Below are 20,751 nucleotides of genomic sequence, written 5' to 3' on the forward strand. Positions count from 1 at the left end.
ATTCGTCTAAGAAATGTAAAGCCTCTATGTTTGATATGAAAATCAGTGATTGATGCAGTTTCAAGACGAGACGTGGTGTAAAACTATATTGTACCTACTGAAGATGCATATGTCTATTGTAAGATAAAGTAAATAATATCAACCCAATGAGAAAAATAATTTTATAGATAATTTTTCGGGAAGACTCCTACTTATAATCAGAAAATTGAATTCAACCTTATATTTGAATTCCGTCGAAAGCACTGATGATCCCATTCTGTCTCGTCAGACGTGTTGGTGTGCACGGCTTGGTGTATGTCCAAACTATGAATGTGTGATTAAGACAAAAGAAAAAAATTATTGTGTGTTGTCGGTGGATCGTGTCGCCAGAGTTGACTTTCCTTGAAAAAAGTGGGAAAGGAGTGAAGGTAATTTTTTGCACGTTCTTTAAAGGACTAAGTTTATAGAGGTCACTGCTGAGACCACGTGAGTACTTGACCCTTTCGTGAACCTGTACATGAGTTCGGGGTACAGCGGTAGATGATGTATGCAATCATTCTCCTACATGGTCTTACCTGAGCACTGTGCTGGGAGTGCAATGCATCGTCAAACACTCAAGTCCTTTAGGGAACAGTTGGAGTTTGTTTTACAAATATGTTCATTTGTTTTCGAAAAACACAAAATTGTATATTAGACAAATGTACAGTGAACATCTTGTCCTATTTAGATGCAGAAATAACTCTGAGACATAAGTTGTCATTAGTTTTACTGCTTGCAAAAGCTTACCTGTCAATTAAACACTAAGGATGTAAAGATGTGCCCTCATATCCTTGTAAACAACACGTGGCAGTTCTCCAAAGCTTATCTGCTCTCTAAACACTTGATCGGGAGGACGTGTCCTACATGTGTAGCTTGAGTGAGTCAGTCAGTCTCCATCACAGCTTAGAGTACATCTGCTCTTTGACCAGCCACGACCTGTCAGGTGTAACACATGTTGTTCGTATTTTGACATCCTGCCTGCTACTTACATTACTGCAACAAGTTTTATCGAATATCTAATACAGTTTTTCTTCCAGTTGTCTTCTGCTCTTGCTTTTCATTCCAAACTGGCTTTACACAATATTTCTTTATGTACATGACTACATCATAATTACAAATCTCAACATTCTTTTAATAATAACATTAAAGTGGAGACTCATACCACCATTAACTGCGCAAATTCCCGTCAGAAATTTCACAGCAAATGGACCGGTATTTTTATGAAATTATTTTAATTAAATTTCCTGCATATAATGAAACTAAAGTGTAAAAAAATCAAATATTCATTCACACCATACCTGCTAACCATGACTCATAAACAAGGTCACAGCTGGGAGTGTGGCTCGGACTTCTTAAAATCTTAATTTTTGAGGTTATAGCGAGGTGAACAGGAGTTCAAAGTGATGACAGTTAATCAAGGTACAGGGTGTATACGACTTCTGTGCACGTAGCAGCTCAGTGTGCAGACCCGCCACCTCACAACTTGTCGACTACCCGGCGGTCCTGTTACTACAGGCAGAGTACATGTTACTTTACCAGCGACACTTCTTCGTCTTCTTCAGATCACGTGTTTTAGTAAGATGGATATGGTGTGCATCAAAGATAAATTCGGCAACGATCGGTGGTTTATTGGCGAGGACATACGGCTTCCACCCTCAGTAGAAAATCTTAGTCTCGCGGACCGCTTGAGTTTCATCCACAACTTTGACCTTAGACCTGACGACGTCATTGTTGCCGGTTACATGAGGTCAGGTAAGAGCATCACGACCTCCACTACTTACAGCTTACACATACATCGTTTTTTCCATTGTTTGTACATAGTTTTATATATTAAAATAAGTGTTTACTATTTTGTTTGTTTCATTCTAATATACTAAAACGTTCTATGCGTGCGTCCGTGTGTGTATATATGTAAACTGTAGGTACGAAAGAAATCCCAACCAGAACACTTCAGGTTCGTAGCAGGAGACTATAAAGGTAGTGAGGGTCAACTTTGCGGAGAGTCAGATTTGTGAAAAAAATGAATAATTTGATCATAACAGAGTTATACTCTGCTGTGTGAAACTAGAAGTGAGAAGTGGTCTTTAAATGCATCTTAATCAAGATATCCCACGGCGATTAATCCCGATTTTCTCGAAAAATGGAAATATCCAAACTTGTTTGTTACCGTATCCTTCATGGAACCCCATCATACACTAATCATAATTTCCTGAAGCTTTTTTTTCTAGCTACTTAAATAAATATTAACCAATCGTCTGCTTAGACTACAAAGTAGAAATGATCGTTAATCCTGATGTCATCCAATGGGAGGATTAAATAACGACTTCTCTATGATGAGGAGAAGAAAGAAACTGAGTGATTGTCTCTTTCTTTCAGCGAGTTGTTTAAAAAGCATTGTGGGACTGTCAACAGGTTTTAAACCTTCTTCTAGTAAAAAAGGACACGTATTCAAACCCGCTTAAATCACTCGATTTTCTGAGTTAGGTGTTATATTGTGGTGGCAGGTTACATAATAGTTTTTACTGTGTGAAGGTAACAACTGGCTTCATCAGATGATCTACATGTTGCTGGAAGGAACCCTGGACCCGCCTCCCTTGTTTGGACCGGATTCTAACGTGAACCTGGAGTTTGCCTCAGACACCATACGCGTCCTCCCACCTGTCAAACCTCGCGCTTTTTTCACGCACCTTCTCTTCAAGGACCTGCCAAAGGCCGTCACTGAAAAAAAGGTCAAGGTGGTGCACATCACGCGGAACCTCAAGGATGTCTTCGTGTCTTTGTATTGTATTTCAGAAAAATATTCTTTCGTCCCATATTATCCACCGTGGCCAGAGTTTTTGTCTACTATGCTAGATGATGGCTGTGAGTCATTGAGATTTGCAAGCGTTAAGATTATTTAAGACGAAATGAAACAAAGAATATTATGCTTTGCTTATATTTTGAAGAGAAAATGCTAAGTAACATGACTTGTAATAATGGTGTAGCAAATAAACGTTTCAAAAAATGAACAATCAGTTTAAAAGAATAGGTTTTGTAGTTTCTTTGTCTTCCGATTTAAGTTTTGATTAGAGTTAGGAACTTTCAAAGAAAGAAGAGACATATTTACTTGCACTAAAGTGTTTTCCCACAGAGAAAATCAACCAAATATTTACCATAGTACTACGAATTTTCAAAATAACTTTTTTATCTTTAGTGTCATATGGAGATGTCTTTCACCACGTGACAAGCTGGGAGAAGGCGATCGACGATCATCCTGAGCATCCATTTTACTGTGTGACGTACGAGGAGCTAACACAAGTAAGATCATCAGTGTCGTTATTCCTCGTATCCAGCGACGTCACAGTACGTCACTGCTCTTGCACGCTCTCTCGTCTCATGCGCATGGTCACATGAAAGGCGAGGGAGATTATATATAAATCATATAAACATAATACATTATTAGATACGTCAATATATCTCTCTAACAGAGGTAAACATATTTTCTGAAACATTTCTAAATAAAAAAAGACTACCAACAGTCACCTACACAGTTTCACACACACATGCACTCGCGAGCACACACAAACACACACTGTTCAAGAGTGGGAAAGCGCTCTTCCTGGTAAATAGTTCTATCCAAACGCAGCCTTGGCTTCTAGAAATGATGTAATGGCTAAGGAACCAGTGGGATAAGATTTCTGTCGTCCTCTCAATACTGAGGCGAGAAGAATATGAAAGTTGTTCACTGATCTCGAAATTCCTCACACATACACTGGTTTGTTGTCCTAGTCACAACACTGGTACTTTCATGTGAATATATGTAAATAAAATAGTTTGCAGTTAAATTAATTCGCTAGTTGACTGTAGGTTTTTTCTGTGGTTAGTTTAGTTGCTAGATAGATTGCTGCTGGACAGCTGCTCGTCTCGTCATCTAGGTTCTTTTGATTGTTTCTTGTTTCTGTCTTATTTTTATGTTTTTGGTTTTGTTGTTTATTCCATTCAGAATGGTGTTGATCAGCTGGAACGTATTGACCAGTTCCTGGAGACAAACAGAGGAAGACCTTTCTGCCAGGCGGTGGTTGAGAAGTGTCACATCAACAACATGGTTAATTTGCGAATAGCACAAGACGCTAAATTTGATCGCACCATGCTTTTCAGAAAAGGTAAAAGATATCTGTAAAGACAGAATTAAAAGTAATATTTAAGCGTAAAGACACATTAGTGTTTTCTTTAATTTCTTCCTATTCTTCCTTTCTCTTTCTTCCCTCTTTTCAAGGAAAACTGAAAAAGCGTAACTGATCTACGACTTTAATTTTAAATTTTTCAGAAAAGTTAATATTAATAATGGTGACAATAATGAGGGTAGTAGACATAATAACAACAACAATAACAACAACAACAACAACAACAACAATAAAAATAATAATGATAATGAATTTTTAATCAGAGCATGAAATCAACCATTTATGCTCATCAAAATTACAATACTAAAGTGTGAACACAGCTAGGCTTTCCGGGCAGTAAAATGTTCATACTCTAGCACGGATATTATTTCTTTAATTTCTGTTAAATTTACTCTAATTGTTGAACCCACTCATCTGTTCTGACAAATGTTCTATGAGTCAAACTATTCAGTGTAATATCTGCAGGAGTTGTAGGAGACTGGAAGAACTGGTTCACTGTGGCGCAGAACGAGGAGTTCGAGGAGGTCGTCCGAAAGAAGATGGCCGGCTACAAAAGTCTCCTTCGTTACCAACTTCAATAATTAAATCAACACATTGCAAATCTCAGTACCAGCAGATAGTGTCTTTTATCAGACAATTCATTCTTCGTTCTTCTCGATAGTCCAGACTTTGTCACTATTGTTTCAGTACTCATAAATGTCTGTAAGTCCCTACCCCATACTGATGATCTCTGTCTACTGTTGTTATAATGAGTAAACAAGAAAACGACGTTTTTTTCTCTACGGAAAACAGAAACTCTAGATACCGACAGGAAGCACAGTGTTTTAGTGTGGACACATAGCTATCGATAGATATCGTCTCCAAAAAGTAATAATAAAGCCACGTAATCGATGTCCATAAAGTTAGCCAGTCTACAGACTCCTATAAGTGTACAGGCTACATACTCACAAGAACAATAAAGTATTTTCAATGTGGTGAACGGTAGTCATTACATAGAGCTGTCTGAATGATGAAGAATTTACCTCGTATAAATAGAAGATTCGTCTAATAAATGTAAACTTCTATGTTTGATATTGAAAATCAGTGATTGATGCTGCTTCAAGACAAGACGCGGTGTAAAACTATATTGTAACTACTGAAGATGCATATATCTGTGCTAAGACAAAGTAAATAATATCATATCAAATTAGAAAAATAATTTTATAGAAAATTTTTTCCCGGAGACTTCTATTTATAATCAGTAAATTGAAGGCAACCTCATATTTGAATGCCGTCGAAAGCACTGATGATCCCATTCTGTCTCGTCAGGCGCGTTGGTGTGCACGGCTTGGTGTATGTCCAAACTATTAATGTGTGATTAAGACAAAAGAAAAAAAAATTATTGTGTGTTGTCGGTGGCACGTGTTGCCAGAGTTGACTTTCCTTGAAAAAAGGTGGGAAAGGAGTGAAGGTAATTTTTTGAAACGTTCTTTAAGACAGTGGTTCTCAAAGTATTTCGGACCGCGGACCACTTTACTTAAGTAAAACATATGGCGGACCATCAAGGCCTAAAAATCAGTCGGTACTATGAATTTTAAATTTAAATTGCCGCATTCGTTTCATTACAATTCAAAACTAAATGTCCTTTTGTGACAGTAGCATAGTAATAAGTTGACATAAAACTAGTTATACCTCGTTATTTGTGATTAAAATGTTAATGCGAGGAATGCATCATTTAAAACATAACTTTGCTGACATATGACGACTGTCAGCCGCGAACCACCTGACTTATACCCACGGACCAATAGTGGTCCGCCGACCACACTTTGAGAACCACTGCTTTAAGGGACTGAGTTTATGGAGGTCACTGCTGAGATCACGTGGATACTTTACATTTCGTGAACCTGTACATGAGTTCGGGGTACAGCGATAGATGATGTATGCAATCATTCTCCTACATGGTCTTACCTGAGCGCTGTGCTGAGAGTGCCGTGCATTGTCGAACACTCAAGTCCTTTAGTGGGCAGTTGGAGTCTGTACTTATACAGTCTTACAACTGCAGCTGATACCTGCTGAAGGTGCTTTACATACACCAGTACTTACGAAGGAACATTGAAGCATACCATCAGTGTGACTTTTTGTGAAGAGTGGCTGTATCCGAAACATATTTGTATCCGAAAGTGATGATTAGTTAATACAGGAGCTCTCCCGAGACGATGATTTACGGATTATCGAAAACGGGTGTGTGGTTAATACAGCAGAAACTGATGAACCGATGGTTACAGAGTTATCCAAGAGAGTGGATCGTCGGCGTGTTCGCATGAACTGTCGACTGGTGAATTATAAGCAAAAGAACCAGGCGGGTGAACCGTTGATTCTGCGCTTCACCCAAAAATTATGAATTAATATATTGAAATCTAACAACAGCACTATGGTTCATAACTTGCATGCAGAGCAGCCTTACTATGGCGAGTTCAAGGAAGACTCTTATTTCAAAGCTACCTTTCTGTAGAGAAGATGTTGACGGCACTACCCTGTGGTAGTACAGGTGTTAATGTCACTCCTCAAGGTATCGGTAATACTTCAAAGGTCTGTCGTCGTACATAGATATCCGCTGCATGCCGGGGAAACGTTTTAGAATATTATAATTATACGTCCTAGAGAAACTCTACAAATTTTTCTGCGTCACGACGTGATGTCAAAATGTAGGCTGACGTCACACGTCACGTGTTTCCATTCTACATGTGCATGAATGTTCCAGAGTTTTCTCCCTTATGTATTCATTCATCTACGAACAGAATTACAACCTCAGACTCTACTGTGGTAACAACAATGTTTCGACTTCGTGTGTGCAGCGTGTTAACTAGGTCAGGCCGTGCGGTCGGCAACACCAGAGAGGTACTACTGTACACAGAAGTGCAAAGAAAACAAACGAAAAGGAAAAAAGCCAAGGGTGACTGACATTCTAGATCTTTGTGACCAAAGTAGGGTTTTCAATTAAAAATGAATAAAAAAAACCTGATGAAGTGTTTTTTTCTAAAAATAACCTGCTGATCCGCAGATAATCTAAATAACTATTTATATAATTATTCATACACGTATATACACAATACATGGCTGCAGATTACTAATTGCTAGCCTCACTTTAAAGACATTAAAAACAGAAATAATTTGTGTTTATACTTTATAACCTGACATTAAATATTGTGTATAATGTAATATTTTAAGTGACATATAATGCAATATCTTACACATTTAGGACAGAACAGAGAAAGTTTTAAAAAACCTGACCAGTTTTCTTTTCATAAATCCCTCCTTTTTTTCTTCTTTTTGGAAAACAAACAGCTGAATTACCAACTCAAATGCACACAAACACACACTGCATTGTTTTCAACGATGTGATTTTTACATGTAGCTGTCTGTAATTAAAAAATACTAAAACTAACAGGGCTTCTGCTCAGGCTAAATTCTGTGGGTTCCCAGATTTTTTTCAGATTTTTAAGGGATATCTGTTCTTCGCCCTAATTTGAATGGGACCCCATTGACGAAAATTGAAGGGGTCCTCCGAACTTTTAATGCGTACTGTACGCAATTTTTTTCGTAAGCAGAAGCCCTGACTAAAATCATATATTCATTCACACTGTACCTGCAAACAATGACTCATAAACAAAGTCACAACTGGGAGTGTGGCTCAGACTTCTTAAATCTTAATTGTTGAGGTTATAGCAAGGTGAACAGGAGTTCAAGGCGATGAAAGTTAATCAAGGTACAGGGTGTATACGACTGCTGTGCACGTAGCAGCTCAGTGTGCAGACCCGCCACCTCACAACTTGTCGACTACCCGGCGGTCCCGTTACTACAGGCAGAGTGCATGTTACTTTACCAGCGACACTTCTTCGTTTTACTCAAATCCCTTGTGTTAGTAAGATGGATACGGTGTGCATCAAAGATAAATTCGGCAACGATCGGTGGTTTCTTGGCGAGGACATACGACTTCCACCCTTGAAACACAAACTTAGCCTCGTGGACCGCTTGAGTTTCATCCACAACTTTGACCTTAGACCTGACGACGTCATTGTGGCCGGTTACCCGAGGTCAGGTAAGAGGATCACGCCCTCCCCTACACAAAATTCACACACACGCACTCACCGCTTTTCATTTTCATTTATATTTAATTGTTTACTGTTTTCTGTTTTATTCCAATAAGCTCCTTCTGTGTGTCTGCCTACGTGCGTGCGTGCGTGCGTGCGTGAGTGGGTGCGTGCTTGCGTGCGTGCGTGCGTGCGTGCTTGCGTGCGTGGGTGTGTGAACTGTAACTATGAAATAAATATCAACCAGCACACTTCAGTTAAGTAGCAGGAGCCCGTAAAGGTGGTGAGGGTCATCTTTGGGCAAAGTAAGGTTTTTTTTTTGAGAAACTAAAAGTGAGAAATGGTCTTCAATAACATTTTAAACAAGGTATCCCACGGCGATTAGCCCTGATATCTCTTAAAAAATGGTTAAAATGGAAACGTGTTTGTTACCGTATCCTTGTTGCAATAAATCATTGTTCGGTGTTATATTCTGGTGGCAGGTGAACCATTATTTTTTTATTGTGTGAAGGTAATAACTGGCTTCATCAGATGATCTACATGTTGCTGGAAGGAACCCTGGATCCACCTCCCTTGTTTGGACCGGATTCTAACGTGGTCCTGGAGTTTGCCTCAGACACTAGTCGCATCCTCCCACCTGTCAAACCTCGCGCTCTTTTCACGCACCTTCTCTTCAAGTACCTGCCAAAGGCCGTCACTGAAAAAAAGGTCAAGGTGGTGCACATCACAAGGAACCTCAAGGATGTCTTCGTGTCTTGTTATTGTCTTCAAGAAAAGCTTAATACATGCCAATACTATCCACCGTGGCCAGAGTTTCTTTCTACTATGCTAGATGATGGCTGTGAGTCATTGAGATTTGCAAGCGTTAAGTTTTTTTAAGACGAAATGAAACAAAGAATATTATACTTTGGTTATATTTGGAAGAGAAAATACTAAGTAACACGAGTCTCTTAATAACGGTGTAGCAAATAAACGTTTAAAAAAAATGAACAATCAATTTAAAAGAATAGGTTTTGTAGTATCTTTGTCTTGCGACTTACGTTTTGATTAGACTTACGAACTTTCAAAGAAAGTAAAGACATATTTACTTGCACTGAAGGGTTTTCCCACAAAGAAGCTGTCACAATTATTTAGGATTTTACTACAAATTTTCAAAATAACTCATAATCTTTAGTTACGTATGGAGACGTCTTTCACCACGTGACAAGCTGGGAGAAGGCGATCGACGATCATCCTGAGCATCCATTTTACTGTGTGACGTACGAGGAGTTGACACAAGTAAGATCATCAGTGTCGTTATTACTGGTATCCAGCGACGTCACAGTACGTCACTGCTCTTGCACGCTGTCTCATGCGCATGGCGATATGAATGACAAGGGAGATTATATATAAATCCTATAAATATAAACATAATACTGTAGTGTATGCCTCTATTTATCTCGCCCACAGAGGTAAACATATCTCCTGAAAGCTTTTGTAAATAAAAAAAGACTACCTACAGTCACACACAAACACACATGCACTCGCGCGCACACACAAACACACACACACACACACACAATGTTCAAGACTGCTGTAGCAATTTGCATGAAGGATTTGGCAAAAGTTCTCTTCGTGGCAAAAGGTTCTTTCCATACTGAGCCTTGGCTTCTAGAAATGATGTAATGGCAACGGAACCAGTGGGATAAGATTTCTGTCGCCCTCTCAATACTGATGTGAGAAGGAGATGAAAGTTGTTCACTGTCAGCATGGAGTTTGCCCCCCAACACGACGAGCATCTTCCTACTCCACTGTTGTGATGTAGTTGGTGAGGGAAGTCAGTGATGATGTGAGAGCCTTAAACCACGTAGCCCTGGTGTATGACATAGTGGTCGTTGTGCAAAGACTATCATCATATAAGTCTTGAACACCTCATCAAACATGTTTTATCCTTGATAGACAGAACCTCGAACCACACAGACCAAATGTTACAGCGTTGTTAATCAGATTGTGATAAACCGACTAAACACAGACCTCGAAATTCCTCACACAGCCACTGGTTTGTTGTCCTAATCACAACACTGGTACTTTCATGTGAATATATGTAAATAAAATAGTTTGCAGTTAAATTAATTCGCTAGTTGATTCTGTTTTTTTCTGTGATTAGCTTAGTTGGTAGATAGATTGCTGCTGGACTGTTAGTCGTCTCGTTGTCTGTGTTCTTTGGTTGTTCCTTGTTTCTGTGTTATTTTGGGTTTTTTTTGGTTTAGTTGTTTATTCTATTCAGAATGGTGTTGATCAGCTGGAACGTATTGACCAGTTCTTGGAGACACACAGAGGAAGACCTTTCTGCCAGGCGGTGGTTGAGAAATGTCGCATCAACAACATGCTCAATCTGCGAATGGCACACAACGCTACATTTGATTGGACCATATTTTATCGGAAAGGTAAATAATATCTGTAAAAACAAAATTAAAAATAATATCTAAGCCTAAAAACACATTAGTTTTTTTTTTTCCTTTAATTTCTTCCTATTCTTCCTTCCTCTTTTCAAGAAAAAATGGGAACCTGATCTACTACCTTATTTTGAAATTTTCAAGAAGTGATGATGATGCTGATGCTGCTGCTGCTGCTGATGATGATGATGATGATAGTAGTAGTAATAATACCTTTTCAATCAGAGCATGAAATTAACCATTTATGCTCATCAAAATTACAATGCTAAATTATGACCACAACTAGGCCTACTGGGCATCTGGGCAGTAAAATGTTCATACTCTAGCAGTGATATTATTTCTTTAATTTCTGTTAAATTTACACTAATTTTTGAACACACTCACCTGTTCTGACAAATGTTCTATAAGTCAAACTATTCAGTGTAATATATGCAGGAATTGTAGGAGACTGGAAGAACTGGTTCACTGTGGCGCAGAACGAGGAGTTCGAGGAGGTCGTCCGAAAGAAGATGGCCGGCTACAAAAGTCTCCTTCGTTACCAACTTGAATAATTAAATCAACACATTGCAAATCTTACTACCAGCAGATATAGTGTCTTTTATCAGACAATTCATTCTTTGTTCTTCTCGATATTCCAGACTTTGTCACTATTGTTTAAGTACTCATAAATGTCTGTAAGTCCCTACCCCATACTGATGATCTGTTTACTGTTGTTATAATGAGTAAACAGGAAAACGACGCTCTTTCTCAATGACAATCAGAAAATCTAGATACCGACAGTAAACACGGTGTTTTAATCAGGACACTTAGCTATCGATAAATATTGTCTCCAAAAAGTAATAATAAAGCTACGTTATGTCCATAAAGTTAGCCAGTCTAATTAGTGTACAGGCTACATACTCACAAGAACAATAAAGTATTGTCAATGTGGTGAACCATAGTCATTACATAGAGCTGTCTGAATGATGAAGAATTTACCTCGTATAAATAGAAGATTCGTCTAATAAATGTAAACCCTCTATGTTTGATATGAAAATCAGTGATTGATGCTGCTTCAAGACGAGACGTGGTGTAAAACTATATTGTAACTACTGAAGATGCATATGTCTATGCTAAGACAAAGTCAATAATATCAACCCAATTAGAAAAATAATTTTATAGATAATTTTTCGGGAAGACTCCTAGTTATAATCAGAAAATTGAATACAACCTTAAATTTTAATGCCGTCGAAAGCACTGATGATCCCATTCTGTCTCGTCAGACGCGTTGGTGTGCACGGCTTGGTGTATGTCCAAACTATGAATGTGTGATTAAGACAAAAGAACAAAAATTATTGTGTGTTGTCGGTGACACGTGTCGCCAGAGTTGACTTTCCTTCAAAAAAGGTGGGAAAGGAGTGAAGGTAGTTTTTTGCACGTTCTCTAAGGTACTGAGTTTATGGAGGTCACTGTTGATATCACGTGAGTACTTGACCCTTTCGTGAACCTGTACATGAGTTCGGGGTACAGCGATAGATGATGCATGCACTCATTCTTCTACATGGTCTTACCTGAGCGCTGTGCTGGGAGTGCAGTGCATCGTCAAACACTCAAGTCATTTAGGGGGCAGTTGGAGTTTGTTTTGCAAATATGTTAATGTGTTTTCGAAAAAACAAAATTGTATATTAGACAAATGTACAGCGAACATCTTGTCCTATTTAGATGCAGTAATAACTCTGAGACAGAAGTTGTCATTAATTTAGTTTTACTGCTTGCAAAAGCTTACCTGTCAATTAAACACTAAGGATGTAAAGATGTGCCCTCATATCCTTGTAAGCACCACGTGGCAGTTCTCCAAAGCTTATCTCTGCTCTCTAAACACTTCATCGGGAGGACGTGTCCTACATGTGTAGCTTGAGTGAGTCAGTCAGTCTTCATCACAGCTTAGAGTACATCTGCTCTTTAAGCAGCCACGACCTGTCAGGTGTAACACATGTTGTTCTTATTTTGACCTCCTGCCTGCTACTTACATTACTGGCAACAAGTCTTATCGAATATCTACTACCGTTTTTCTTCCAGTTGTCTTTTGCTCTTCTTTCTCATTCTAAACTGGCTTTACACAATATTTCTTTATCTGCATGACTACATCATAATTACAAATCTCAACATTCTTTAATAATAACATTAAAGTGGAGACTCATACACCACCATTAACTGCGCAAATTGCCATCATAAATTTCAAAACAAATCGACCGGTGTTATTATGAAATTATTTTAATTAAATTTTCAATTTTAATTAAATAAAATTTTCGGTATATCATGAAATTAAAGTAAAAAAAAATTATATATTCATTCACAATGTACTGCAAACCATGACTCATAAACAAAGTCACAGCTGGGAGTGTGGCTCAAACTTCTTAAAATCTTAATTTTTGAGGGTATAGCGAGGTGAACAGGAGTTCAAAGCGATGACAGTTAATCAAGGTACAGGGTTTATACAACTGTCGTGCACGTAGCAGCTCAGTGTGCAGACCCGCCACCTCACAACTTGTCGACTACGTGGCGGTCCCGTTACTACAGGCAGAGTACATGTTACTTTACCAGCGACACTTCTACGTTTTACTCAAATCCCTTGTGTTAGTAAGATGGATATGATTTGCATCAAAGATAAATTTGGCAACGATCGGTGGTTTATTGGCGAGGACATACGGCTTCCACCCTTGAAACACGAACTTAGCCTCGCGGACCGCTTGAGTTACATCCACAACTTTGACCTTAGACCTGACGACGTCATTGTGGCCGGTTACCCGAGGTCAGGTAAGAGGATCACGCTCTCCCCTACACAAAATTCTCACACACGCACTCACCGCTTTTCATTTTCATTTATATTTAATTGAGTGTTTACTGTTTTCTGTTTTATTCCAATAAGCTCCTTCTGTGTGTCTGCCTACGTGCGTGCGTGCGTGCGTGGGTGTGTGAACTGTAACTATGAAAAAAATATCAACCAGCACACTTCAGTTAAGTAGCAGGAGCCCGTAAAGGTGGTGAGGGTCATCTTTGGGCAGATTAAGTTTTTTTTTGGAAACTAAAAGTGAGAAATGGTCTTTTAAACAAGGTATCCCACGGCGATTAGCCCTGATATCTCTTAAAAATGGCAAAATGGAAACGTGTTTGTTACCGTATCGCTGTTGCAACAAATCATTGTTCAGTGTTATATTCTGGTGGCAGGTGAAACATTTTTTTTTTCTGTGAAGGTAATAATTGGCTTCATCAGATGATCTACATGTTGCTGGAAGGAACCCTAGACCCGCCTCCCTTGTTTGGACCGAATACTTCTGTGAACCTGGAGTTTGCCTCAGACACCATACGCGTCCCCCCACCTGTCAAACCTCGCGCTCTTTTCACGCACCTTCTCTTCAAGGACCTGCCAAAGGCCGTCACTGAAAAAAAGGTCAAGGTGGTGCACATCACGCGGAACCTCAAGGATGTCTTCGTGTCAATGTATTGCTTTCAAGAAAAATTTACTATATGCCAATATTATCCACCGTGGCCAGAGTTTCTTTCTACTATGCTAGATGATGGCTGTGAGTCATTGAGATTTGGAAGCTTTAAGTTTTTTTAAGACGAAATGAAACAAAGAATATCATACTTTGGTTATATTTCGAAGAGAAAATACTAAGTAACACGAGTCTTGTAATAACGGTGTAGCAAGTAAACGTTTCAAAAAATGAACAATCAGTTTAAAAGAATAGGTTTTCTAGTTTCTTTGTCTTCCGATTGACGTTTTAATTAGAGTTACGTACTTTTAAAGAAAGTAGAGACATATTTACTTGCACTGAAGGGTTTTCCCACAAAGAAGTTGTCGCAATTATTTATGATTTTACTACAAATTTTCAAAATAACTCATAATCTTTAGTGACGTATGGAGACATCTTTGACCACGTGACAAGCTGGGAGAAGGCGATCGACGATCATCCTGAGCATCCATTTTACTGTGTGACGTACGAGGAGTTGACACAAGTAAGATCATCAGTGTCGTTATTCCTCGTATCCAGCGACGTCACAGTACGTCACTGCTCTTGCACGCTCTACTCATGCGCATGGCCACATGAATAGTGAGGGAGATTATATATAAATCCTATAAATATAAACATAATACTGTAGTGTATGCCTTTATTTATCTCGCCCACAGAGGAAAACATATCTCCTGAAAGCTTTTGTAAATAAAAAAAGACTACCTACAGTCACACACAACACACATGCACTCGCCGCGCACACACAAACACACACACACACACAACACAATGTTCAAGACTGCTGTAGCAATTTGCACGAAGGATTTGGCAAAAGTTCTCTTCGTGGCAAAAGGTTCTTTCCATACTCAGCCACGGCTTCTAGAAATGATGTAAAGACTAAGGAATTAGTGGGATAAGATTTCTGTCGTCCTTTTAATACTGATGTGAGAAGGAGATGAAAGTTGTTCACTGTCAGCATGGAGTTTGTCCCCCACACGACGAGCATCTTCCTACTCCACTGTTGTGATGTAGTTAGTGAGGGAAGCCAGTGATGATGTGAGAGCTTTAAACCACGTAGCCCTGGTGTATGACATAGTGGTCGTTGTGCAAAGACTATCATCATATAAGTCTTGACCACCTAAACAAACAAGTTTTATCCCTGATGGACAGAACCTCGAACCTCGAACCACATAGACCGAATGTTACAACGTTGTTAATCAGATTGTGATAAACCGACTAAACACAGACCTCGAAATTCCTCACACAGGCACTGGTTTGTTGTCCTAATCACAACACTGGTACTTTCATGTCAATATATGTAAATAAAATAGTTTGCAGTTAAATTAATTCGCTAGTTGACTGTAGGTTTTTTTCTGTGGTTAGTTTAGTTGCTAGATAGATTGCTGCTGGACTGTTAGTCGTCTCGTTGTCTGTGTTCTTTGGTTGTTCCTTGTTTCTGTGTTATTTTTATGTTTTTGGTTTTGTTGTTTATTCCATTCAGAATGGTGTTGATCAGCTGGAACGTATTGACCAGTTCCTGGAGACTCACAGAGGAAGACCTTTCTGCCAGGCGGTGGTTGAGAAATGTCGCATCAACAACATGCTCAATCTGCGAGTAGCACACAACGCTACATTTGATTGGACCAAATTTTATCGGAAAGGTAAATAATATCTGTAAAAACAAAATTAAAAATAATATCTAAGCCTAAAAACACATTAGTTTTTTCTTTAATTTCTTCCTATTCTTCCTTCCTCTTTTCAAGGAAAACTGGGAAAAAGCGTACCTGATCTACTACCTTTTTTTTAAATTTTCAAGAAGTTATGATGATGCTGATGCTCATGCTCATGCTGATGATAATGATGATGATGATAGTAGTAGTAATAATACCTTTTAAATCAGAGCATGAAATTAACCATTTATGCTCATCAAAATTACAATGCTAAAGTATGACCACAGCTAGGCCTACTAGGCATCTGGGCAGTAAAATGTTCATACTCTAGCAGCGATATTATTTCTTTAATTTCTGTTAAACTTACACTAATTTTTGAACCCACTCACCTGTTCTTACAAATGTTCTGTGAGTCAAACTATTCAGTGTAATATCTGCAGGATTGTAGGAGACTGGAAGAACTGGTTCACTGTGGCGCAGAACGAGGAGTTCGAGAAGGTCGTCCGAAAGAAGATGGCCGGCTACAAAGTCTCCTTCGCTACCAATTTGAATAATTAAATCAACACATTGCAAATCTTACTACCAGCAGATAGTGTCTTTTATCAGACAATTCATTCTTTGTTCTTCTCGATATTCCAGACTTTGTCACTATTGTTTCAGTACTCATAAATGTCTGTAAATCCCTACCCCATACAGATGATCTGTCTACTGTTGTTATAATGAGTAAACAGGAAAACGACGCTCTTTCTCAATGACAATCAGATACTCTATATACCTACAGGAAACACGGTGTTTTAATCAGGACACAGCTATCGATAAATATTGTCTTCAAAAAGTAATAATAAAGCTACGTAATGTCCATAAAGTTAACCTGTCTAATTAGTGTACAGGCTACATATTCACATGAATGCGTACACAAGAACAATAAAGTATTGTCAATGTGGTGAACGATAGTCATTACATAGAGCTGTCTGAATGATGAAGAATTTAACTCGTATAAATAGAAGATTCGTCTAATACATGTAAAGCCTCTATGTTTGATATGAAAATCAGTGATTGATGCAGCTAACCCAAGACGAGACGTGGTGTAAAACTATATTGTAACTACTGAAGATGCATACATCTATTCTAAAAGAAAGTAAATAGTATCAACCAATTAGAAAAATAATTTATATAGATTTTTCGGGAAAGACTTCTATTTATAATCAGAAAATTGAATCAACCTTATATTTGTATGCCGTCGAAAGCACTGACATGCATCCCATTCTGTCTCGTCAGGCGTGTTGGTGTGCACGGCTTGTGGTGCACGGCTTGGTGTATGTCCAAACTATTAAATGTGTGATGAAGACAAACTAGAAAAAAAATGTATTGTGTGTTGTCAGTGGCCACGTGTCGCCAGAGTTGACTTTCCTTGAAAAAAGGTGGGACAGGAGTGAAGGTAGTTTTGCACGTTCTGATTTCTACAATTCTCTAATGCACTGAGTTTATCAGCATGGAGTCACTGCTGAGATCACTGGCGCCGTGCAGGTACTTGACCCTTTCGTGAACCTCGTACATGAGTTTCGGGTACAGCGATAGATGATGCATGCACTCATTCTTCTACATGTCCCTACCTGAGCACTGTGCTGGGAGTGCAAATAGTGCATCGCAAACACTCAAGTCCATTAGTGGGGCATAGCTGGAGTTTGTTTTGCAAAATATGTTCATTGTTTTCGAAAACACGGCCAAAATTGTATATACCAAATGTACAGTGAACATCTTTCCTATTTAGATGCAGAAATAACTCTGAGACAGAAGTTGTCATTAGTTTTACTGTTTCTTTTTTCTTTGAGCAAAAGCTTACTGTCAATTACAACACTAAGGATGTAAAGTTGTGCCCTCATATCTTGTAACAACACGTGGCAGTTAAATTCCAAAGCTTATCTCTGCTTCTCTAAACACGCCTTAGATCGGGAGGAGTTTCCTACATGTGTAGCTTGAGTGAGTCAGTCCAGATCCTCCATCACAGCTTAGAGTACATCTGCTCTTTAAGCAGCCACGACCTGTCAAGTGTAACACATTGTTCGTTTTTGACCTCCTGCCTTGCTACTTACATTACTGCAACAAGTCTTATCGAAGATCTACTACCGTTTTTTCTTCCAGTTGTCTTTTGCTCTTTGTTTTCATTCCAAACTGGCTTAACACAATATTTTTATCTGCATGACTCACCATAATTACAAATTCCAACCATTCTTTAATAATAACAATTAAAGTGAGACTCATACACCATTAACTGCGCAAATTCCCGTCAGAAATTTCACAGCAAATGGACCGGTATTTTTATGAAATTATTTTAATTAAATTTCCTGTATATAATGAAATTAAAGTGTAAAAAAAATCATATATTCATTCACACTGTACCTGCAAACAATGACTCATAAACAAAGTCACAGCTGTGAGTGTGGCTCGGACTTCTTAAAATCTTAATTTTTGAGGTTATAGCGAGGTGAACAGGAGTTCAAAGTGATGACAGTTAATCAAGGTACACGGGTTTATACGACTGCTTGCACGTAGCAGCTCAGTGTGCAGACCTGCCACCTCACACTTGTCGACTACCCGCGCGGTCCCGTTACTACAGGCAGAGTACATGTTACTTTACCACGACACTTCTTCGTTTACTTAAATCCCTTGTGTTAGTACATGGAAGAGTGTGCATCAAGTATAAATCGGCACGATCGGAGGTTTTGGCGAGGACATAACGGCTCCACCATAATAGAAAAATCAGAGTCTCGCGGACCGCTTGAGTTTCATCAAACTTTGAACTTAGAACTGACGACGTCATTACTTGCGGTTACATAGGTCAGGTAGAGCATCAACGAGCTCCCTACTTAAATTTTTACACTCCAGTTTCTTTATTCATAGTTGGACATAGTTATATATTCAAATAAGTGTTTACTATTTCTGTGTCATTCAATAAACGAAAAAGTGCGTACGCCACGTGTGTAGTGTCTTAAACTTAAGTACGAAATAAATCCAACCAGAACTTCTTGTCGTACAGTGAGACCATAAAGGTAGTGAGGGTCAACTTTGTAGAGAGTAATTTGTTGAGCAATAAATAGATTTTGATCATAACAGAGTATATGCTGTGGCAAACTAGAAGTGAGAAGTCTTTCTTAAAATGCATTTTAATCAAGGTGTCCCACGTTGTTAATCCCGATTTTTCTCGAAAATGGCAAAATTCAACACGTGTGTGTTACGTAACCTGAGGGAGCCCCCATCATACTACTAATCATAATTTCGTGACTTTTTATGACTAAAATAAATATTAATCAATCATCCAGTTTAGACAAAAAGTTAAAAGCAAACATATCCTTTAGTTAATCTGATGTCATCCATGGGAATTGATTAAATAACGACTCCTCTATGATGAGGAGAAGAAAGGACCTGAGTGCATTGTCTCTTTCTTTCCGAGAAATGTTTTCAGTATTGTGGACTGTCAACAGAATTGTAACATGCCTCTCTGCAAATTAAAGCACACATATAAAACACGCTTAATCGCTCATTTTTTAGAGCAAAAAAAAAAAAAAGGAATCTTACCTTTACAAGATCTTAAATTAACTTCGATATATTATTAATTAACAACAAAATCTAAATTTCAGAGTTCAGGTGTATAATTTGTGGCGGCAGGTTCACACATTACTCTATTTGTGAAGTAACAACTGGCTTCATCAGATGATACATGTTGCTGGGAACGCTGGACCAGCCTCCTTGTTGGATCGGATTCTAACGTGACCCTGGAGTTAGCCACAGACACGACAAAGTCTCCACTTCAACCTCGCGCTTTTTTCCACGCACCTTCCATTCAGGACCTGCAAAGGTCGAACTGAAAGAAGGTTAAGGTGTGCAACAATTTCACGCGGACCTCAGGATTCTTCGTGCTTTGGTATTGTCTTTTAGAAAATACTCCTCTCCGCCAATATAATCCACCGTGGCGAGTTTTTTATCTACTTATGCTAGAATCGATGGCGGTGAGTCACGCATTCGTTATTAAGACGAAATGAAAACAAGAATATCATCCTCCTGGTTATAAAGTTGTATCAGAAATTTTTTCAAGTACGTAGGTGATTTGATAAGATAAATCAAGTAGAAGTAACTTTTCTTTTACAATAAACGGTTGAAAGAATACGTTAAGTTTTCTAGTTTCTTGGGGGGTTTTTTTGTTTTTTGTTGTGTTGTGTTTTTTGTTTCACGTTTTGATACAGTTGAGAGTTTTCATAAAAAAGAAGAGAATATAGTTTACTTGCTGGATGTGTCTCACAAAAACATAAAAAGGTTTTATCAATATTTATATTTTTTAATAAATTGTAAAAATTCTGTTGATCTTTAGTGTCATATGGAGACGCCTTTGACCACGTGAACAAGCTGGGATGAATGCGATCGATCATCCTGGCATCCATTTGTACTGTGTGACGTATGGAGAGTTGACACAGATAAGATCATCAGTGTCTTATCCTCGTTTACCGACTAACACAGGGTTACTGAAATCGAAATCTCACACAGGCACTGGTTTGTTGTCCTAGTCCAATAATGGTCATTTTGTGCGAATATAAGTAAATAACTAAAGTTTAGTTAAATTAAGTCTTAATTGACTGTTGGCTGTTTCTGTGGTTTTATTGCTAGCTAGGCTGCTGGACTGTTGATCGACTCGTTTTTCCTGGGTCTTTTGATTGTCTGTTGTTTATGTGTATTTCTGTTTTAATTTTCTGGTATTACGTTCAGAATGCTGTTGCTCAGCTGGAAATATTGACCAGTTTCTAGAGACAAACAGAGGAAGACCTTTGCCAGACGGTGTTGAGAATGCACATACAACATGGTCAATCTGCGACTTAGCACGAGATACTCAAATCTGATTGGACCTGATT

The 20,751-nt window shown here is 38.5% G+C and overlaps 3 protein-coding genes and 1 long non-coding RNA gene across 6 annotated transcripts in view; 3 read left to right on the forward strand and 1 right to left on the reverse strand.

Moving 5' to 3' along the window:
* Nucleotides 1–20,751, forward strand: part of LOC112566690 (baculoviral IAP repeat-containing protein 3-like) — a 48,554-nt gene that overhangs the window by 19,999 nt on the left and 7,804 nt on the right. The gene's annotated exons all lie outside the window — the stretch shown is intronic.
* Nucleotides 1,433–11,617, forward strand: LOC112566681 (sulfotransferase family cytosolic 1B member 1-like). Of its 3 annotated transcripts, none has more exons than XM_025242993.1 (5): nt 1,433–1,770; nt 2,551–2,880; nt 3,212–3,315; nt 10,518–10,677; nt 11,122–11,617. In XM_025242993.1, exons 1-5 carry the CDS (start codon nt 1,599–1,601, stop codon nt 11,235–11,237), a joined length of 882 nt encoding a protein of 293 aa, XP_025098778.1. In that variant the 5' UTR covers nt 1,433–1,598; the 3' UTR covers nt 11,238–11,617. The 3 variants fall into 3 exon arrangements, with proteins under 3 accessions (XP_025098778.1, XP_025098779.1, XP_025098777.1); XM_025242994.1 differs by lacking the exons at nt 1,433–1,770; nt 2,551–2,880; nt 3,212–3,315 and adding exons at nt 7,935–8,259; nt 8,763–9,092; nt 9,426–9,529 and having other exon boundaries at nt 10,533–10,677; XM_025242992.1 differs by lacking the exons at nt 1,433–1,770; nt 2,551–2,880; nt 3,212–3,315 and adding exons at nt 7,937–8,259; nt 8,763–9,092; nt 9,426–9,529.
* Nucleotides 11,474–12,992, reverse strand: LOC112566697. Its single transcript, XR_003099677.1, has 2 exons — nt 12,452–12,992; nt 11,474–11,983 (listed from the first exon to the last, which is right to left on the reverse strand). It is a non-coding gene; the product is annotated as an uncharacterized LOC112566697 (long non-coding RNA).
* On the forward strand, nt 13,174–16,901 carry LOC112566692 (sulfotransferase family cytosolic 1B member 1-like). Its single transcript, XM_025243015.1, has 5 exons — nt 13,174–13,482; nt 13,920–14,249; nt 14,582–14,685; nt 15,682–15,841; nt 16,291–16,901. The coding sequence occupies exons 1-5, from the start codon at nt 13,311–13,313 to the stop codon at nt 16,296–16,298; spliced, it is 774 nt and encodes a 257-aa protein (XP_025098800.1). The 5' UTR covers nt 13,174–13,310; the 3' UTR covers nt 16,299–16,901.

This window comes from Pomacea canaliculata, linkage group LG6, assembly GCF_003073045.1.
Source record: "Pomacea canaliculata isolate SZHN2017 linkage group LG6, ASM307304v1, whole genome shotgun sequence".
Lineage (NCBI taxonomy): Eukaryota > Metazoa > Mollusca > Gastropoda > Architaenioglossa > Ampullariidae > Pomacea > Pomacea canaliculata.